General features: G+C 42.3%; 1 protein-coding gene across 4 annotated transcripts in view; it reads right to left on the reverse strand.

Moving 5' to 3' along the window:
* CALN1 (calneuron 1) overlaps positions 1–23,076 on the reverse strand; it is a 416,505-nt gene extending 393,429 nt beyond the window's left edge. The window contains exons 1-2 of one of the 4 annotated variants that reach the window (XM_068265345.1): positions 22,664–23,076; positions 22,477–22,531 (exon numbers count right to left, since the gene is read on the reverse strand). Coding sequence is in view for 1 of the 4 variants with exons in the window: in XM_068265340.1 (XP_068121441.1) it covers positions 22,014–22,102 (89 nt within the window). In the remaining 3 variants the exon portion in view is untranslated. Of the gene's footprint in view, positions 1–22,013; positions 22,123–22,476 lie in introns of those variants that run through there. The other 3 variants (XM_068265342.1, XM_068265340.1, XM_068265346.1) reach the window with 3 other exon arrangements.
* Positions 23,077–23,288: the final 212 nt, after the last annotated feature.

A 23,288-nucleotide genomic window follows, 5' to 3' on the forward strand; every position in this document is an offset into this window, starting at 1 on the left:
CAGACAGCTGTTTGTCCATTCCTCTAGTCTGTGGGCTGCAGGTCTCTGGAACAGAGACCTGTCTTTCCATTGCAAGTTTCTGGTCTGTTCTCTTGCTGGGGAATTTGCATACATTCGTTATGCAAATCCCCTACCTGCCTTCTTTGATGACTGGCACTATAAGAGCTTTATGTTTCCCAGAAGGCTTTGCTGGTCATTTCCTTTCCATGGTCTGTTCCTGATGGACACTGCTGAAGTGTCAGCCATTGCTATCTAGTATAGTTAATTCCTGGGGGTTGCTTTAGGCTCCCCTTCTAGCCCAGTCAGGTTGTATTATCTGTATTGCCTGTTCTGTCTTGTCTTGCCTGTTGCCATTGTCCTGCCCCAAAGGTGGTCGACAGGAAATGGTTCTGATCTCTGTTCTTGGAGTATAGCTGGTGCAGCGGTTGCTACCAGCTATCTCTTCTGTTCTGTCTCCTGGGATCGCGCTAGCTACTTTTCGCTAGCGCTGGGGATCCTTCTGTTCTGTCTTCTGGGATCGCGCTAGCTACTTTTCGCTAGCGCTGGGGATCCTTCTGTTCTGTCTTCTGGGATCACGCTAGCTACTTTTCGCTAGCGCTGGGGATCCTTCTGTTCTGCTACTCTGTACCTGGATCACGCTGGCCACTTTTCGCTAGTGCTGTGGATCCTATCTCTCGTTTCTCCCTGTTTTCGTGTGTCTGTCTTGTCCGCTACGCTTGCTGCAGGCTCGGTGAGGTAACCGTTAAGCAAGCGCTCGCGTCCTCTGTTTCATGTTTGTCTGTTAATGGTTAGTTAGGCGTGCTTGTCTCTATTGTGCTTATCACGTGGAGATCGCGCATAACCGCGTGCACTGTTGCGAATGAGTGCGGTGTTCGCGGTTAGCTAGCGTTTGTTATTTTCCGTATCTCCTTATTGTGTTTGCTGTGCCTTTGCTACCCTCATATTCTATTCTGATCTGCCTTGTGTCACGTCTGGCGATCGCACCTCTCGTGATCGCGTTCCTATTTCGTATCTGCTGTTGTGTGTGCGCGGTCACGGGGTGGCGACTGGATTGGCGCACACACATACAACCTATCCCTTTGCTCAATCTCATTCGCAATCGCCTCTCTTGCGATTGCGTTCTGCGCTTCGTACAATTCCTGTCTGGCACTTGTGGAGGTACAGAGGATTGGTTCCTCTGCACTCCCCAGCGCCATCTGCCGACAGGAATTTCCCTCTACAGGTGCGTAGCACCTTTTGCTGGGTGCCTGCAAATATACGCTTGTGGAGGATTTCCGCCGTGTCAGCGCACGCGTTGTGCGCTGATCACGGAGAAAGTTCCACAATCGTTACATAGACGTAGGCTTTAAACTGTAAGAATTGTTGGATCACATCCAGAGGTCCAAATTAAGAAGAAAAAAAACACTCAAGATAAAACTATAATAATAAGAGACAAAGGGGTGTTTTCAGTGAACACTTTCATAATGACCTTCAAATGTCATCCTTTGACAAAAGGACAAAAGGTGCAAAATATAAAGTTTTAATGAGTCTGAATGCACAAACATGGGAAATCTATGATTCAGAAACAGGTAACACTGTAGTAGTTTTGCTACCATAAAGCAAAGTACAATTTGCAATTGTATCTGTCTTACTATACATTTTTTTAACTGAGGACTTCAGTTGGTCAGTTCAGTACACAACTAAGAATCCACCATGGAGGAGAGATTCAAAGATGTTTTTGCCAGGGTTCCAAGAACATTCAGTATTTCACTGCATTACAGAGAGAAGTGAGCACTGGCATACAGTATCCTTGAATTTTCCTCTAGGGCTTTCCACCCATTGCTGATTGATCTGATCAATGTGAATCCTCCTCAAGAATGATTCTCACACATCCAGATCACTGGACCTTTTCTTCTTTGTTTAAAAGCTATTATATTGACGAGGTGTGTAAATATCACCTAGCAAAAAAAAAAAAACTAAGGAGAAACAGCAAATGACACTTTCTCTCCAGTCAGACTTGAAATGTAATGCTCACTGATAACTAATTACAAGCCAGAAAAATCCACAAGTTGTGAAACGTTAAAAAACTGTGTCATGCAGTTGAGATACCAAAAACATTCAATAAAAAACAAGGGGGTGTTAATTTGGGTGCTGGGATTTGATGTTATTTTGATTATTGTTAAAGCAGTAGGATCAGCCATACTATGCCAGGGAAAAAACACATATATAAGTAGATAAATACTTGACCTACTTACATAACACATGTATTATACTGTCCACGTTTTGATTTCAGTGAATGTTATTTAGTAAATGACGAGAATTCTGTTAGTGGTGGGGGCCATGTCTTTTGCCCACAGTTAAGGCTAACTCGTGATGTCATTTCTGCCCTTTACTTTTTTTCTTGTCTCCTCCAATCGCTGAGTCGCCTCAGCCTTGCTTGTAAACACAAGTGAGTAGGGGATTAGGTTTCAGATAAGAAGCTGGCAGGGAAATAAAGGGAAGAGGAGGAATAGATTATAGATAAAAATACCCCCCAGCATGCAATTCTTTGGCACGACTAAAGGGCCAGTGTTCCTTAAGTATGTGATAATTCCAAATCATAACAGCAGAAAAAGTTTTGAAAGTTTTGAATGCAGGATTAGCATCTTTATCACTTAATACACTCAGACCAGTTGCTGTTGAAATTTGATTTTTACGGTGACGATACCGCTTTTAACAATATTCTAAAGAAGGCTTAGCGACAGGAATTTGTGTGTGGCTATTGCCATTGCTTTCTAACATTAACGTACTCCCTAATACTATCAAATCTAACCTCCCCCTACCCTATACCCTAACACTAACTCTACTATAGCAAATGCCTAACACTAACTCTACAGCCTAACCATAACCGTCCAATAAGTAAGCCTAACACTAGCTCTCCTATAACTAAGTCTAACACTAACCTGTAACTCTAAATTCCTAACACTAATCTGTAATTTTCAGTTGGGCTGTGGTGCCCAAATTAACTGGCTCACACTGTGGAATTCTAGGAAAGCCCTATTTAGAAGTAATAATCTATCTTTCAGTTCAGATTTGCTTTAAAGTGACTCCGAGCTCATCAAAAAAATGAAATTTGTACTCACCTGGGGATTTCTCCAGCCCAGTGCTGGTCGGGAGGTCCCACGCCAGCGTCCTGGCTCCTCTCCTTCTCCCCACTCCGGAATGGCTGACAGGCCGCAGCCCGGGCGACACTCTCCCGAGTGTCGGGCTGCTCCTTCCGCATATGACGCGGATTACGTCAAACGCCGGCCGCCTCGCGTCATCACGGCGGCCGGCGTGAAAGTACTGCGCATGCGCGCTTTAATCGCGCATGCGCAGTACTTTCACGCCGGCCACCGTGATGACGCGAGGCGGCCAGCGTGTGACGTAATCCGCGTCATATGCGGAAGGAGCAGCCCGACACTCGGGAGAGTGTCGCCCGGGCTGCGGCCTGTCAGCCATTCCGGAGCAGGGAGAAGGAGAGGAGCCAGGACGCCGGTGTGGGACCTCCCGACCAGCACTGGGCTGGAGAAAGCCCCTGGTGAGTACAACTTTTATTTTTTAGATGAGCTCGGAGTCCCTTTAAAGAAAACCTGAACTGAAAATTAAAAGTCAAAATAAGCATACACAAGTCATACTTACCTTCCATGTAGTCTACTCCTCAGTGTCTTTCTCCTGTCCCACATCCTATTTGTTCACTGTGATCAAGGGAATTTTCCGTCCTCCATTTTGAAAATGGCCATTACCCATAACAGCTTTCTGGTCAGCACACAGTTAAACTGTAACACCGCCCACTTGAGCCATAGGGAAACATGGACATTACCTGGTACATCACTTTTCCTCTCAGCTATAACTGCCAGCAACTGATATTTTACTGACAGCAACTGATATATTTCAGATCTGACAAAATGTTGTCAGAACTGGAAGGGATTATTGTCAGAAGAAAAAGGTGAGCTTCTGAGAGGAACTGATGGCAAGGTAACTCTGTAATGTTCATTTGAAGTTACCTCATGTGTTTATTTTAAATATTTTTACTCAGTACAGGTTCTCTTTAAGATTGAGTTAGACTAAAGTACATAATAATTCATGGCCAATTTATCTCCTTCAAGTGGCGGTGAATAATATATGTAGCATCCACTTGAAGTGGACACATCACTGACAGTGAATGCACTGTCCCCCTCCAGACTTTGAAATATTGGTATGTTGACTGAGTTTTGAGGAAGAGGTCCTTCACTGATTTACAAACATTGGACCATTATGGGAACATTAGAGCATACAGTTTGCTTGTATTATGGGAACATTAGAGCATACAGAACTTATTGGAACTCTGAAACTATATGTAGTTAGGGGTCAGGTACAGGTCTACAGAACCAGACCTCTTTGGCTGTCATAAACACATGCTATCCCACAAAACTGTGCCCTGTGCAAAATGAATGGACAATTCTGCTCTACAGACATTACATAATCAGATTCAAGATGCTATTCACACTTAAAATAAAAGGTAAAGATTTGTGAGCTATAATAAACCAAAAAAAAGAGCATTCATAAATACTAAGGATCTGCTCACTAGCATTTATTCTCAGCAGGTCTTTTCTGGACATAAAACTCTTTGGAAAGTCAAGCTATCTATCCATGGACAGATGGATTGGGTATCTTCTGACAACGAACAATAATTTCCCAATCCTTCTGGCTGGCTCTGCAAATGTCCACTGACCACGGAAATGAACGATCGTGGATCATTTAGACAAACGACGCAAATCACTGTGAAAATCAATGGGGATCAAAATAATTCTCTGCAATATCAACCAACAAGGCTGTCATTTAAAAATAAATGATCGCTGCAGGTGGACTGCATCGTGAAACATTGTTTAACAAATTTTTATTAAACAATGTTATGCAATATCGCAAAAAAATTGTTTGACGTGGAAAAATTGTCCCGAAAATCATGTCGTACTAGGATTAAGATGGAAAAATCAACAAGAGAAGTTACATTAACAGTACAATTACAAATAGGTATGCAGGAATGGTAAATACATTGATTGACTACAAAATAAGATACATATGTGTATGAGTCTATCTTATACAAATACGTTTACAAGCAGGGCCGGTTTAAGCAACAATGGGGCCCCAGGGCAAAATAAACCTGGGGGGCCCCCCCAACAGATACCCCGGAACAAAAATCGGCATTAAGGGACCTTTTTTGCAGCTGGTATAGTCAGGGTGTGAAGCCCCAATGGGTCGGAGCGCCACATTCTGGCTATCCCAGCCTGCATGGGGACAAGGGGTTAAAAAGTTTCAGGTGGGGGGAACCCACATAATTAACCTCCTTGGCGGTCTGATTTTTTCCAGATTTTAGGGTCTAAAAGCGGTGCAATTTTTTTCTACTCTTTCAGACCCTAAAACCTGAAAAAAATCATTCTGGCAGGGAGATCTGCAGCAAAATAAAAAAAAAATGTACCTTCCTGGGCTCCTGTGCTGCAGTTTTCTCTTTGCCCACAAGATGGCGCTAATATACATATAAACGAACTTCTCTATATTTCTCTAATATAGAGAAGTTTGTTTTCAATATTAGCCCCGCCCCTGATGACGTCACGCTGCCACCACCGCTCTGCTGCCACCACCACGGCTGCGCTGCTCCAACTGGCTGCCGGGTCCCCGGAAGAATAGCGGGGACATGGGGGATCCCGGCGGCCAGGGAAAGACCCCACACTGCTGGGGAGAGAGGCTGGAGTCCCGCTGCGCAGCGAGATCGCGCGCGGGACTCCACAACTACAAGTAAAGCTCTGGAATGCCTACCCCGACCTGAGCTCGGGATCACCGCTAATAGCTTCTTTTTTCTACCCTGAGCTCAGGTCGGGAAAACCGGCAAGGAGGGTAAAAAAAAAATTCCCACACTCTGAGAAAATAGGAAAAAATGCCAGGGATATGCCATATTGCGGCTGTATAGCGATCCCTGGCCAAAGCGATGCGGCTGCGGAAGGGTTTCCAGGAGGTCCATACGTACTGCGTTTGGACCCCCTGGAAACCCCGTCAGGAAATTTATTGCTCTTTCTTTTGATACATGTAAAATTACACTACCGTTTAGGTTTGCTACTAAAAGTGACATTTACCGCATTTAAATATACTTTTTTCCTTCGAAACTTTAACCACTTTGTCCTCCTTGACGTATAAAAACGTCATGGAGGACAGGCGCTCTCCCGTGCGCTCCCGCGGCCGATCGCGCGCGTGCACGCGCACTCCCGGCCGCAGATTCGGTAGCCCAGGAATCAATGTATCGGGCTATGGTGCCCGATCACTGATTCCTCTCCCCCGCTGAAAAAGCGACAGCTTCTCTCGGAAGCTACGCTTTTTCTGAGACTATGTCCCTCTAAGCGTACATTGTACGCTTAGAGTGACGTCATGTAAACAAACTCATGGCCGCCATCTTGTGGCCAAAAAGTAAAACTACAACTAAAAGTAAAAAAAATAAAACTAAACACACATTTACATTATAAAACTATAGTTTACATGCCACCCTCCCAAAAATACCTAAATAAAAAGTTTAATATAAAAAAAAAACATGTAAATAAAAAAAAAACATGTAAATATTTACCTAAGGGTCTAAACTTTTTAAATATCAATGTAAAGATGAAATATTTCTATATTTTTTTTATTTTAAACTTGTAAATAGTGATAGATGGAAAACGGAAAAAATGCACCTTTATTTCCAAATAAAATATTGTCGCCATACATTGTGATAGGGACATAATTTTAACGGTGTAATAACCGGGACATATGGGCAAATACAATATGTGAGTGTTAATTATGGAGGCATGTATTATTTGAAAACTATAATGGCTGAACACTGAGAAATAATGAATTTTTTCCGTTTTTTCTTATTCTTCCTGTTAAAACGCATTTACAGTAAAGTGGCTCTTAGCAAAATGTACCCCCCAAAGAAAGCCTAATTGGTGGCGGAAAAAACAAGATATACATCAGTTCATTGTGATAAGTAGTGATAAAGTTATAGGCTAATCAATGGGAGGTGAACATTGGTCAAGTGAAAACGACGGAACGCGAATGGGTTAAGGAGCCCATACACAAATACATGGACACCTGATGCAGCCAAAAGATAGATCCTTCTCAGATCAAAAACTGATCGAAAAGAGACACTATAGCTACATTTTTAATCCATTTCAACACTTTTAGCTGCCCATCTACCACTGCTCCCGGCCCATCTACCACTGCTCCCGATTGACATTTTCTGTTAAGTATGATCAATCGATTTGACAAATTTTTACTCTGAGAAAATAGGAAATACTCTGAGAAAATAGGAAAAAATGCCAGGGATCTTCATACAGCCATATTGCGGCTGTATAGCGATCTCTGGCCAAAGCGATGCGGCTGCAGAGGGGTTTCCAGGAGGTCCATACGTACTGCGTTTGGACCCCCTGGAAACCCCGTCAGGAAATTTATTGCTCTTTCTTTTGATACATGTAAAATTACACTACCGTTTAGGTTTGCTACTAAAAGTGACATTTACCGCATTTAAATATACTTTTTTCCTTTGAAACTTTAACCACTTTGTCCTCCTTGACGTATAAAAACGTCAAGGAGGACAGGCGCTCTCCCGCGCGCTCCCACGGCCGATCGCGCGCGTGCACGCGCACTCCCGGCCGCAGATTCGGTAGCCCAGGAATCAATGTATCGGGCTATGGTGCCCGATCACTGATTCCTCTCCCCCGCTGAAAAAGCGACAGCTTCTCTCGGAAGCTACGCTTTTTCTGAGACTATGTCCCTCTAAGCGTACATTGTACGCTACATCTAAAAGTAAAAAATCTAAAAGTCTAAAACTACATCTAAAAGTAAAAAAAAATTACATTACACACACTTTTCCCTAAATAAAACACTATTTACCTCCCCCCCCCCCCCCCCCTCCCAAAAATACCCACATAAAATGTTTAATAAAAAATAAAAAAAATTACAATTTAAAAAAAAAAACAACACATAAATATTTACCTAAGGGTTTAAACTATTTAAATATCTATGTAAAGATGAAATATTTCTATATATATTTTTTTTTATAAGCTTGTAAATAGTGGTGGATGCAAAACGGGAAAAATGCTCTTTTATTTCCAAATAAAATATTGTCGCCATACATTGTGATAGGGACATAATTGAAATGGTGAAATAACCGTGACAAATGGGCAATTACAATACGTGGGTTTTAATTATAGAGGCATGTATTATTTTAAAACTATAATGGCCGAAAACTGAGAAATAAGGAATTGTTTCCGTTTTTTTCTTATTCTTACTGTCAAAATGCATTTACAGTAAGGTAGCTCTTAGCAAAATGTACCTCCCAAAGAAAGCCTAATTGGTGGCGGAAAAAACAAGATATAGATCTGTTCATTGTGATAAGTAGTGATAAAGTTATAGGCGAATGAATGGGAGGTGAACATTGCTCGGATGTGCTTAAAATCAATTTTCTCAAAAACTATAAGGTCTTTTTGAAAAATAGTTTTTCCTCTTATTCCCAATGATCTCCTTAACATATCCTGCAAATTTAGGGTTTCTAGCATTTAAGGTGGGTTTGCTATTAACCGTTAAAGTCGGCAGGTTTTTAAATGTGTATTTTTTTCCTTTGAAACTTTAAAATCGATTTTCTCAAAAACTATAAGGTCTTTTTGAAAAAAAATGTTTTCCTCTTGTAGCCACTGGGGGCCCCTACAGGCTCTGGGGCCCTGGGGCAATTGCCTCCTTTGCCTCTATGGTAGCGCTGGCCTTGTTTACAAATATGATTATGCTAACTCATGAATGGAGTACTTCCAATGGTAGAGCATCTCCTGAGCTTCCTTATAGCGCTTTCTCATACAAGTACAAAAAGGAAGTCAGTGCTTAGGAACAACAGTTTTAGTCCAACAAGAAATACAGTATGTATAGCTAAAGAAAAAATCGAAATAGCAATGTAATTTATTACACTGATGTGTTCTTTTGAATCGCACAAAGTGGTTTTTGTGATAGTTCCAGGTTAACAAAGTGAATCAGGAGGAAGGATTAGGAGCAGCTACTGTTACCTGGCAAGGACAGTTATCAGACCTTTGTGTCACCATGACTGAAAGACCAAATATAACGTCTTCTGGCTGCTTCTGTACAAGAAACACTAACATATTCAAAGCACACTGAAGGTACTTTTTTTCAAATTATTGGTGCAGACAACCAACAAATAACGTTGTCACCTATAGAACGTGACATAATTCATCTTTACCCAACAAAACATTACAGCGGACACTGTCATAAATATTTATAATGAAATGTCATTCTCATACATGATTAAGCCTGTCAAACGTGAATGGCAACCACAAAGCATATCAGACATGAAACACTGCTCCAGTAAAATCGCCCTGTTTAAATGAGTTTCTATGCATAGCGAATCGTTCTATGATGTGTACATCTCTGGGCATGGGCAAGTCTTTCCAATAAATATTCATGATGTTAATGTACTTATGATTACTGTAATATATACACACTCCATCAAAGAACACATTTCTTCCTAATGCTATTGTTATTCTTTACATTACTAGACATGTTCATTTGTTTGATGTATGCTGCTATGCCTCCTTTGTTATACATAGAATCCTGACCGACATATGACTGGCACTACAAGAAGCCTACTTTCAACACAAAGAGAAAGACTTTGTATTACACCCACTACAGCTGTATGTTTAGACTGGGGATGACTCATAAAGCGGGAGTCAGCTGACAGTTTGCATGTACAGTGCAATACTATATGGACACTAATAGGATACTTGTAAGAGAAAAAGCAATCCGGGCACCAGCCAGCAATAATGCTTAGATCACACCTTTAATAACATCCACCTGGAATTCCAAATGACAATGGGTACAATCGGCCTCGGCAATACTATATGGTCAATAGAACAATTTGAGGACATTTATGCATTTAGCCACAAACTCACACAATCAGTAACTAAAGTAATATTGGACCTTTAGTAATGTTTATATAAATCTACATCACAATGATAAAGACAGCACAAAACAGTTTACGTTATGTTCTACTCCTAAATAAAATGCAATCACCTCAGTTCAGATCTATAGAAAGGGGTTTTCAGCCATTATTTCAAATTTGTTATCTTGGTTTCATTTTAAGAGACAGCCAGGGCCATTTCTATACAAAATGGGGCCCTGGCCAAGAATTACAAGGACCACCTCAACCTGCGGCTTCTTATGAGGTGAGGGGCGTTCTTGAGGCATTATAAGGCAGTTCATACTTTACACAGAGCACTAAAATATGCAAATGTAATTCTTGAAAAATATTATTTGAGGCCCTTCAGGAAAAAAGCAGCACACTTCAGATGGGCGTACGCAAAAAAAGGGTACCATGGTAATTTGGGTGCTGGGGAAAGAATATGTTTAACACCTAATGAATTTTACTTTAAAGGGATACTGTAGGGGGTCGGGGGGGAAATGAGTTGAACTTACCCGGGGCGTCTAATGCTCCCCCGCAGACATCCTGTGCCCGCGCAGCCACTCACTGATGCTCCGGTCCCGCCTCCAGTTCCCTTCTGGAATTTCAGACTTTAAAGTCTGAAAACCACTGCGCCTGCGTTGCCGTGTCCTCACTCCCGCTGATGTCACCAGGAGCGTACTGCGCAGGCCCAGTATGGTCTGCGACTGTGCAGTACGCTCCTGGCGACATCAGCGGGAGGGAGAACACGGCAACGCAGGCGCAGTGGTTTTCAGACTTTAAAGTCTGAAATTCCAAAAGTGAACCAGAGGCGGGGCTGGAGCATCGGTGAGTGGCTGCGTGGGCACAGGATGTCTGCGGGGGACCATTAGAAGCCCCAGGTAAGTTCAACTTATTTTCCCCTGACCCCCTACAGTATCCCTTTAACCACTTGCCGACCGCGCACTCATACCGCGCGTCGGCAAAGTGGCAGCTGCAGGACCAGCGACGCAGTTCTGCGTCGCCGGCTGCAGGCTAATTAATCAGGAAACAGCCGCTCGCGCGAGCGGCTGTTTCCTGTCATTTCACGGCTGGGGGCTCCGTGATTAGCCTGCGGGCCGCCGATTGCGGCTCGCAGGCTAAATGTAAACACAAGCGGAAATAATCCGCTTTGTTTACATTTTTACAACGCTGCTACAGTAGCAGCGTTGTAGTAGATCAGCGATCCCCAGCCAATCAGCGGCCGGGGATCGCTGTCACATGACAGCGGGGAGCCTGTTAGAGGCTGCACAGGACAGATCCGTTCCTGTGCAGCCTCCGATCTCTCGGGGAAGGGAGGGAGGAGAGGGAGAGGGGGAATCCTGCGGTGGAGGGGGCTTTGAGGTGCCCCCCCCCCCCCCCGCCACCCACAGCATGCAGGAGCGATCAGACCCCCCCAGCACAACCACCCCCTAGTGGGGAAAAAAAGGGGGCAGTCTGGTCGCTCTGCCTGTCATTAGATCTGTGCTGGGGACTGTAGAGCCCACCCAGCACAGATCTGAAAAAGCAGCGCTGGTCCTTAAGGGGGGGTAAAGGCTAGGTCCTAGCTAAAGTAACATTTGTAACCCCGTATATTCAGTCATTATTTTTGGCAACAGCCACAAACAAGCACTGTTCAGAATGGCTGATCACATCTGTATGGCTGTCAGGAGGGGTTTTGTCTTTTTCCTCTCTAGTATTCTGTTTCACTAATTAGACTTTTGGAATCATTTAAAGAAAATCCCACTTTTATTATAACATTGTCAAAAATATAAAATAACACCAAACAAATATTTTTTGTTTTGGTTTTTTATTTAATGTAATTAAAAAATATCTCTCCATTCCAATTTATAGCTGGGAATTTCAAAATTCCCAGTTCAAAATGTACAACCTTGCAGTCAAGGCAACTGATGTATAAGATGTCTATAATTTCCTACCTAGCTACATGAGTTATTCTCTACACAAAGCAGAAGGCAACATTGCACATATTCAGTACCTGCAGAAATCAAATGACTAGCAGCAAATGTTAACACTCCTGTATGTCAAGTTTTTGTTAAATTTGTTTTATATGCCCACAACAGTAACCAAGCAGAAATATTGGACAAGCTGGTGTACAGTGGTCTATAACACTGTATTGATATTTTATAAATAGCAACTGCAAACAAGGTAATAGGAAGTAACTATGTCTCCTGGTTGTCATACCCCCAATTTTAAGCAGCAGTGTGTCATTTAGTTGGATCTTAAGTACCGAAGGAGTGACATGAGCTTCTCAATAATCAATAATTATAGTGTGCAGGGATTTAGTTTAAACTGAAAAGGAGGTAGGCAATTAAGGAATACAACAAGCAGAGGCTGATTTGATATTGTTTCAAACACACTCTTCAGAGGTTTATCGCCTAAGATATTTTGATGCCTTTTTTATAGATGTTATAGTAGTACTTATCCAGAAAAGTACATAACGTTTCCAAATGAGCCATTTAGAATGAATAGGGATGCTGAGAGCAGTCTCATAATAATGGACAAATAGATAGCAAGTGAGGTAGTCACTGTACACCCACAGACCTTACATGCCCAATTGTATAAGGCTTTCTTTGAGGAATTGTAGCATTACCCAGCCTCACTTGTATTTTCTGCAGGATATGTTTTCTAGAACAAGTCTTAATTTAAAGCTGGATGAAATCCAGCATTTCTTCTTTGCTCTAATAGATTATTTACAGCATATTATATACAACCAGCATTTTTTTTTACTAGAACAGCATTTAAAGGGTTTCACACAGGACTTAGAAGTTCTTTGCCTGGAAAGCTGGACGCATCTGAACTTTAGATAATGTTATCTTGTATTTAATTGTATCAAGTGAGGAATGTAAATAAACACTTCTCTGACACTGAAGGCTCTGCTGAACAAAGTCAGACAATCAGAAAGCATTTCTGCTTACGTTAGAACATGAATAAAGCAGTTAGAAATAAAATGCAAAGTCAGCTCTGAGAGAAAAAAGTGTACTTTGGGAACATATAATTTCTAAATAAATAATAATACTTATGCACAAAAGCAAATATGATAACCGTATGGCATATAAAAAGTAGGAAAACATGTTTTTATTGAATATTATGTCAGGGTTTTATACCGCTTTGAGAGCATGATGCCCTAGTGCCACAGTGTTCTCAAGATCCTTTTAAATTTTCTTTAAAATGTAGCTATGAGACATTTTGAGAATAGACATTGTAGCAGACAAATAATTCACATTATTGGCATACTTAAGATATTTATGCCAGGCTTGATTATCTTTTCCATTCTGCTGTTAATTTAAGTAATTTCACATCTTCTATTATTCCCTGGAAACCCTCGCCTGACCTTGTCTTTTTGAGCGTCAGTTTTTTTTTTTTCAAGATAATGCTTAGCTTACTCTCAAGCCAATTGGAGGCTTAATGATTCCCTGTTAATAGACCTCATCATTAGAGAAAAGATTTTAGCTAACTTGGAAATATATTTCCTAGAAAGTACAGTACAAGGACATAATCCAAAAGTTTTATGTGAAGCTCAGAGGCATAACCTCAAAACATAACACTCCCCCCCCCCACCACCACCACCACCACCACAAACATATGTGCAGAGTAGCAGAGTAGAGCCATGATGTGAGAAATCCCAGGAGACTTGAGCCTCCTACATGCGCTTGGTTGAAGACCCCCGACCGCTGATCACGCAAGCAATCCACCCAGCGGATCAACTTACCCCCAGGGACATCTGACTGCTGGGAACTAGGCAGATTAAACTCTCTAAATACATACAGGGTGTTTTTTTTTATATGTTTTCCTCCTGCCCTGTGCAAGAGTTCAGCTCCACTTTAACACTCCCTCTACAGATACCTAACCCTTAACCCTCCCTCTACCAATGCTTAACCCTTAACCCTGCCTCTGCTGATGTCTCCCCCCAATGGTGCCTAATCCTTAACAACCCCCCCCCCCTCCCCCGGTGATGCCTAACACTTCCTCCATTGCCTAACACTTCCTCCATTCAGAAAAGTTGTGTTCAGCGGCATTATATAAAAATGTGGGTGCAGGGTGCATAGAAGAGCACAATAAAATAGTGGGCGCCGGGCTACTTGTAATTAAAAGTGGGTTTGTCCCGGCACCAGCTATTTCATCATCATATTTAAATTTCCATTTAATGCCACTAACCATGGCTTTTATCATTGCTGCCTGTGGTGGCATCCTTATAACCAGGGCAGCTCTGGTGACCTTATCCCGTTTTGCTGAAGAGCGTCCCTGGATTAGAGGAAGAGAGGGAAAAAGCCATCTGTTGCCAGCTACTCATCCTCCCAATGGTGGTGGGGTCTGCTCCAACAACAGATCACCCATTTATCCACCAAGTTCCTGCCCCATGTAATGTTGCACTAGTTAGTTAGGTAGGTTTTGATTGTATTGTGTATGCTCAAGTGGTCAGCATTTTATATCATATACACTATTCCAAATAAATATTAGTTTCTAAATAATCTGGTGTATAGCCCTTAGTACTTGCTGGTGTGTGGTCATCTGCTGGTTATCGTTGCATTTATGTAATACTCACTCATCCCACACCAATCACAGCCACTGGGCGATGGCAGTATATTCTCACGTTTTGTCACAGGTTGTTATTTTTTATTGTTTTCCAGTATCATATAACCCAATTTAGCCAATTTAGGTTAAAAAAGAGAGTGAAGGAATATGATCACCCTGTGTGCATGCATTTTCAGGCATTATTTCATAACAATAACAACAACTGTGATAAAAGGAATTAAAAGTCTTGAATTTGCTTATAAATATCAAAACTGGCCTTAATATAATCTTCTCACCTCACCACACAAGTGCCTGACATAGCCTATTCTAAAGAGAGAATTCGGCTAAGTAACAAGTGTAGAGTACAAAGCAGTGAAAGTAAGTAAGTTAACAAGCTTCACCATTAAATTTAAGGACAACCTTCAGACAGGCTGCAGAAATTCTACAGAAATCTGCTAATTAACATCAGTATCAGGGCTCTTTTACACTACACAAAATTTAGATTTTTAATGCGATTTAAAAAAGTCCTGCAGCTGCGTTTTTTTCAGTGTTTTTCTTCTTATGTTACTATCCAGTTAAAATAGCAAATTGGAATTGCGATTTACAGTGTAAAAGCAGCTTTAGGGCCAGTTCAGATGGACATCTGCCGGGGACCATCCACGTCTTTTAGTAACACAATCCACAGCTTCCTACATCAAGACACTGCAACAATGGACTGTCAGGAACCAATGCCAATCATTTTTCTGCCCGGTAACAGAAAAGCCATTGGCAATCGGCCATGTGAACCGGGCCTTACTCCAGGTTGCCACTAGGGAGCATTCCTCCCTTCCCATTCATTGACATAGGACTACATGTAGAAAGTCTGCCTTCAGTGTGGCATATGAAGTGTGGAAAGCTTTCTGCTCTACTATAAATAAGTTATTCATTCATAGAACAGAATAAATTCAACTCTTTGTGCGTCCATGGAAAAGAACAGCAACATTTTAAAGAATACCTAAATTTTTGTGGAAATAAAAAACATCAGTTCCTTCCAGGACAACTACTTAAAAGCATTTAAATCAGAACAGTGTTACCTTCTGTCTATTGATTCACATGTACCCGAAAAACCTACAGGCAAATTTCATATCCAAAGATCCATTTAGGTGCACAGAACGAAGCAGTTAACGAGGAACTCCAGTGAAAATAATGTAATAAAAAGGTGCTTAATTTTAACAATAATTATGTATAAATGATTAAGTCATTATTTGCTCATTGTAAAATCTTTCCTCTCTCTGATTTACATTTACACATTTATCGCATGGTGAAATTTTTACTGCTGGCAGGTGATGTCAGTGGAAGGAGATGCTGCTTGCTTTTTTGGCAGTTGTAAACAGCTGTTATTGCCCACAATGCAACAAGGCTCCCACAGTGTGATGTCAGTACCTCAGTGCTGTGAGGCGCTGACATCACACTGTAGGAGGGGTTTCACCCCAAAATCAGCCATACAGAGCCCCCTGATGATCCATTTGAGAAAAGCCATAGATTTCTCATGCGAAAGGGGTTAGCAGCTACTGATTGGGATGAAGTTCGATTCTTGGTTACGATTTCTCTTTAAGCTTGATAGCTGGGGCTACTTGCTATACCAGCTATGGTTACAAATAGTGGTCAGGCATCAACTGGGGGGTAATCCTTAGAGGGGTTCCTTAAGGTTAGGCATTGGCAGGGGCCCTTAGGGTTAGGTATGCGCTGGGGGGGAGTTGTAGTTGGTAGGGGTAAGGGATTGAGAGGGAAGGCTTGTGTGAGAAAAAGTTTAGGTTAGGCCATAGTAAAATATCAGTAAAAATTGCTGATCGGAATCACTCACTGATTCACACTAAAATACTGGTAATGTACAGCTGTAGTACTTGTGGCTATCTCAGGTGTCTAAATTCCGGCTACATTTTTAAATGCACACGTGCATGTACAGAATATCTAGCCATATAAAGACAAGACACAGAACATTTATATTGCATTTTTCTCCTGGCGGACTCAAAGCGCCAGAGCTGCAGCCACTAGGGTACATTCAGTAGGCAGTATCAGTGTTAGTGAGTCTTGTCCAATGTCTCCTTACTAAACAGGAGCTGGATTAAGAACCACTGACTGTAAAAATTCCAATCCCCATTTTGGTGATCTGCATCATGTTTACAAGGAAGTATACTTTTGAATCATCTGCTATATCTGAAAAATCATAGCTGGCTGCAAACTGAAATATAAAAGGAACATCTTTACCTATGTTACAAAGTTACAAAGCGTCCTGTGAAGCACTGATACATTGTATTAATGTTTTAACAAAACTACTTTCAGCTAAATATTGTAGCTGAAAGTTTTATATATACTCAATAGGTAAATTCAAAATCTATAGGGCATATAAATAAACCATGATGATGCCCGCTTGCCATAAATACCATTGCCAGGTTTACCGCTCACAGACCAAAATTTTAAATGTTTCCATGGAAATGTTCCAACAGGTCAGACATAAGTGTATAGTCAGAATTGCTAACATAAAGCAAATGACTCATGGCAAGTCACACGTTCTTAAATTCAAATTAGATTATGTTACATTAGAGGATTTTCTTTTCCTCTAAATTTCCATTTAAAATAGCATACAGCATTTAAGAGTACTTGTCAATGTCATCCAGACATGACGCATTCAATCTCATGTCTGCCATTTCCATGGTTTCAGGGATCCCTTCTTTAAGTCTTTGTCTGCCTCACTGAGGAACCTGTGTTTCATTTCAAAGAGCCACATCACAATCCAGTGATGAAAGTTTTCATCCTGATAAAGCTGCATCTTAATCAGCATGCCACTGTGCCCAAATGTGATGACTCATCTTTGGCTCCCAGCTGAAGCAACACAGAGCATGAGTAACAGCGCTGATGCCTCAATAGATTGGCACTGAGATGTGTGGCTTTTATACCTACAGGAAGCAAGTTGGAACTTGGCCTGGGTCAGCAGCATCTACTGGAAATCATTTCCATCTAAAAAACAGCTCTTGCCTAGATGCAGGCTGCTACCTCCTCTCTGCCTGTACCGCCTCAGCCCCCTTGCAATGAAGACTGAAGCAGAGCTCAGGTGCCAGTGTATGTTCTGTAAAATATTGAATAGCACTCTGCTCACTGGATTCTATTTCAAACAAAAGAATCAAAAACCGTTCAGAGAGAGCCAAACGTCTCCAACACCACACAAGCTGAAACACACTCATTTCAGCAGCAAAAAAGGGGATATGTTTAATGCTCAGTGTCTTTGTGCCAGCCAGAGAGTCGTGTGTGCAATCAGTTATAAAGGAGCTAAGGTTTAAATATGGCAAAAACTGGTATAAAATGTACATAGACTTCTCTGCATATTTCCACGCTGTAGCACTGTTGGTGTGACATGTTGTGTAATGTTCGGCCTTAAATAAAATGCTCCAGGAATGCAGAATCATTTTGCCTTTTGGAAAATGTTTAAATCCTTGAACTGCACAGAAAAAAAAAACATGCATGAGTGATTCCTAACTTCTGTTATGAAAAACTGATGCAGGGCAGGCGACAGGTAGGTGGATATAGCATTCAGGCCTGGTGGCTCTAGAGCCCTGGACTTAATTTACACCCAAAAATGGTATTAGTATTATTAGTAGCAGTAGTATTTTATATATCACTGACACCGCTGTTTATAAACAACAATGTACATTTTTATTCACCAGGGCGCACAGTCTAATGTCCCAATCCCATTCTAGAACCAGTTTTAAGTGGAAATCAATGAACATCGTAGTATATTTTTTGAGATCTACGCCACTTAGTCACCATGCTACACATCTGAACAGTTTTTGTATGTTCCTTCCATAATTTAATGGGTTCTACCTTGTTTTCCCAGTTCCCTCCCACAGCCCCATCCCACCCCACTCCCAAAATTGTCCCTAGATTGTGGTAGGGACATTAAGGTTACTTTCACACTGCATACAATGGGCTTGATTCACAAAGCGGTGCTAACCTACTTAGCATGTCTAAAGTCTTTAGACGTGCTAACCAGGGTGCTAAGTAGGTTAGCACCGGATTTCTCAATTGAGAAAACCGGTGATAACCTACTTAGCACCCTGGTTAGCGTGCCTTAAGACTTTAGACGTGCTAAGTAGGTTAGCACCGCTTTGTGAATCAAGCCCATTGTGTTATGTTGTGATGGACAATATAATCCTATTGCAATGCAAGGTCGTAATGGTACATTCAAATCTGTATCTTACTAGTGCAAAGTGGTGGATTCCATCAGAATAACGTGCAGCTTGCTGTGCGTTAATGGACCATGTGCACATTAACGGTTGTGGTGTTCTGCATACATAATGGACTGTATGATTTACTGTATGTGTCGCAGCACACACAGGGCTTGATTCACTAAACTATGATAAGACAAATAGCACACTTTATCAAAGATATCACACCTTATCAAAGATAGCACACCTTATCAAAGTTAACACACCTTATCAGAGTAGCATAGCGAGCTCTACAAACCCGCAGGGGCTCAGGGCAGGATGAGTGCCATTGCCAATTAACAGGCATAAGTTTGTAGCACTAGCTATGCTATTCTCTATAAGGCATGTTAACTTTGATAAGGTGTGCTATCTTTGATAAGGTGTGATATATTTGATAAGGTATGATATCTTTGATAAAGTGTGCTATTTGTCATATCACGGTTTAGTGAATCAAGCCACAGTGTGCACACTGCAACTTAAAGAAACTCTGAAGTCTCAAAAAAAACATCTTTTTATTTAAAGAGAGTCTGAAGCGAGAATAAATCTCGCTTCAGACCTCATAGTTAGCAAGGGCATGTGTGCCCCTGCTAAAACGCTGCTATCCCGCGGCTTAACGGGGGTCCCTTCACCCCCAAATCCCCTCCGTACATCGCGGAATCTCTTCCGCATTGGGGCAGGGCTAACCGCCGCAGCCTTGCCTCCCGCGCGTCTATCAGACGCGTACCTCCGCCTCTCCCCCGCCCCTCTCAGTCTTCCTTCACTGAGAGGGGCGGGGGAGAGGCTGCGATGTGCGTCTGATAGACGCGCTGAGAGGCAGGGCTGCAGCCGTTAGCCCTGCCTCCAGGAAGAGCAAAATTTACGACCAATTTGGTCGTTGATTTTGCAGGGGGGGTTTGGGGGTGAAGGGACCCCCGTTTAGCCGCGGGATAGCGGCGTTTTAGCAGGGGCACACGTGCCCCTGCTAACTATGAGCTCTGAAGCGAGAATTATTCTCGCTTCAGTGTCTCTTTAACAAATATGTTTAATATGATTCCCCTAACTAAACCGCCGCATCCCCGCCACTGTACGCTATCTAAATCCCCCTAACTCCCCGGGGGGCAAACCGGGCAGCGCATCCATGAGAGGCAGAGCTATGAGCCGTAGCTCTGCCTCTCAGTGCGTCTGTCAGCCCGGATCGCCGCCTCTCCCCCGCCCATCTCAGTCTTCCTTCACTGAGAGGGGCGGGGGAGAGGCAGAGATCCGCCACTGACAGACGCGTATGAAGCAGGGATGCAGCTCATAGCCCTGCCTCACATGGAAGAGTAGAGGGCAGCAAAATCCACAACCGAGAAAGTAGTGGATTTTGCAGGGGAGAGGGAGGGCGAGTTAGGGGGGATTTAGATAGATTACAGTGGCCGGAATGCGGCGGTTTAGGTAGGGCAAACATATTTTTTGAGACTTCAGTGTTTCTTTAACCACAATGATGTGAAGTGATCCTTTTTTTCAGGATGTGCAATGCAACCTATGTGCACTGCTGCATGTAAATGCACTATCCATACATTTGTATGGTCATTTTGACTTCATTGTGTTTTGAAAGAGCATGTTATCCAAATGTACTTTCTACAGTGTGTTCCTGGATAACCTGCGCGATAACGACCATGTTATATAGAAATTCCTAATGCTAATAACATGCACATTATAACTTGTATAGTGTGCGTTGAGTTACGCCCGCATTATAGCATGAGTGTTATGCAACCCACATAGTGTGACTAAAGGTGCCCACTAACAATATACCTCTCAGCAAACAATCACCCAAGTGATAAGAATGATTGACAATAAAATATTATAATAGATTGATTGTTTCACCATCAACAAACCAATCTGTACTTCCTATCCATCACAACTGATTATAAAAAACATTTTTACAAATCGAATGATCACCTTTAAGGAGCCCAACACAGTAACATCTTTAGCAAATAATTGCTCGAAAAAATTAGACAATATGCTCAAATATAATGTAATAATATATTGATCATTTCACCATCAACAAACCAATCTGAACTTCTTATTCATCAAAAACAATTATAAAAAATGTTATCGCGATTGACTACATTTTCTTTGAACAATCACCTTAAAATCGTTCAAAGTAGACATCAATGAGGTTTTTTTGTGTGCCAATTTGATCGCATGCTTCTGATCAATTGGGTGATTCTTCGCTGAAAATTGTACTATAAGTGAGCACCTTTAGCTTGGAGCCTAATCATTACTTACAGACAGTGAGTAGTTTGATTGGTTCAATGTTTCCTGTAAGGACTGCTAAAATCAAGAGTCAGCACTGTAAAATCTGAACTGTATAAATGTGTACAAAAACAAAACAACCCACCCCTCAATTATATCTGACCCTTAAACCTCTATTTACTAAAAAAACAAAACGAATAATAATACAATGATGAGTAGGTCTATCTATTCTAATCTAGTTTAGACTATCTGGTATATTGATTTATTTGGCTGGCTGTTTATTAAGTCATTTACTAGGAGGACTGGGGCTTTTTTTTACATACACACAGTATCTCTTTTAATAGGACACTAGCCATGCTTCATTGCACGCCATTATCCGATATTTACCTTTGCACACACACTGATTTGAACACGTACGTTTACTCAAAGACCAATGAACTCCACGAGAGGATGTGAGGCGAGTTTAATCAGCGTAATTTGCAGGCGAAGAGCTCTGCAACACAGGATACTGAGCAAGTGAAGCAGCAGCACCTGCCTGGCTGGCCAGTACACTGGGTAACATCACAGTGTCACGCATGATCCGCTGCTCTGCCTGCTCTCACATGCACAGGGTACCAAAGTTGAACGCACTGCAGCCTGTTAACCCTAGCAGAGCCAGAATGAGCTCAGTCTGATGTTGGGGAGCAAAGAGTTCATGCACAGCCTGACAATTTTAGGACTGGACGTTGCTATGTAGGTGACTGGCCAGTATCATTGTGAATGCCAAAGCCATCTCTCCAGACAGCTGCCAGCAGTGTGCTGAACTCATCCTTCCATTATCCATCCCCAACCTCAGCAGCACATTTGCATTTGGGACAGTCAGATCTTCCAAAACACGCCAAGGAGCCTCAGCCACCTGTCCATCAAGGTCTGCTGCCTGCCTAAGCCAAGCCTTTATGATGGAACTCACGGGGTGGCATCAGGACTGATCCCCTATATCTGTGATAGGAACATATTCCTCAGGTGTATTGCAGAGCATAATGTCCCCGTCTCCAGCATGCCAAGTATAAGGGTAAAATGCTTACAGTTTTTCCAGTCCATGCTGGGAGGCTGATGCTGCTTCTGACTCACAATCTGAAGCCTGCTCCATAACCAGACTGATGAACAGGTCCATACTTCCACTCACTGCAGCCCACAGACAGGTCAGTTATAACGAAAAGCTAAATTACTGGACACTTCTCCTAACAACCTACACACTGCAAGCCAAAAAACACATTTTCTTAATTAAAAGAGCAGGGAACTAGTCTACACATAAGATCCTAAGGCACAGCCTTGCCGCTGGCTGCTGCCTGCCAGTACTATGACAACAGGTTACAAGAAATCATGTTTTTTCTGAGGACTAACAGGATGGAGATCTCTGGCTGGAACACTTGGAAAGCACCTACCAGCCCATTATTAACCCTTTGCGTCAGCTCCATGTGGTCTCATGCAGTCAGCCTCCTTATTAACAGAATAAATGCCAATGTCATAAAGGAATGGATGCCTTACCTGTCTGTGTTCTGCTACTTGGTTAATCCTAATCAGTGTTTTTTTTCTTTGGATCCTGAAAAAAAATAAAATTGGTCTGATTATCCAGGTCAGTGTCCTTTGCCCTTGATTGGATGAAATATTGGATCAGAGGTGTGCATTCAGTTCAAGCCAGGCACCTGCCACTGGGACCCCTCCTGCCCATTACCTTGAGCCAGTCCTCTGTGTGTCGTGTGTCAGACAGGTGTCCCAATCAGTCATGAGCTGTATACCAAGGAGCATCAATACTCCATACATCCAAGGGTTGTGATGGCAAACTATGAGTTACACTTGCTGTAAACTCCATTCCACAACTGCATACTCCTGGAGATAATCCTTCAGCCGTTTTCTTATGTGAAGAAGAGCTAGATGTATTGTCTGGGGGGACACAGAGAGGTGAGAGACACAAAAGCTGGAGATCACTGACCAGAGAAGCGGGCAATTCAAAGAACTGCGCGATGTTCAGGTCTCTGGATGGCACAGAGGGAGCTGCAAGGGTGGGGGGGAGACTGAGGCTGTTACAAGTCAGGAATGCTTCAGTGATGCTCAGACAGTCAGTCATATAGTAGATAGCATGTGTGTTTCAGATAGCTGCCTGCCGCATGGGGAAGTGAACAGTGAGAATCTACTGAACTGTATTCATCAGGGGAGAAGGAGGAGCAAGAGCTGACATTCACATGCATTTGTAGAAATGTACTTCAACTAGTGTGTAATGTTCACACCCTCCACATCTGTCTCCTGTGCACTGCATGGAAGCTGCTGTGGGTTGCTTTGGCTTTATGATTCACCATTAT

This window comes from Hyperolius riggenbachi, chromosome 2 (assembly GCF_040937935.1).
Source record: "Hyperolius riggenbachi isolate aHypRig1 chromosome 2, aHypRig1.pri, whole genome shotgun sequence".
Lineage (NCBI taxonomy): Eukaryota > Metazoa > Chordata > Amphibia > Anura > Hyperoliidae > Hyperolius > Hyperolius riggenbachi.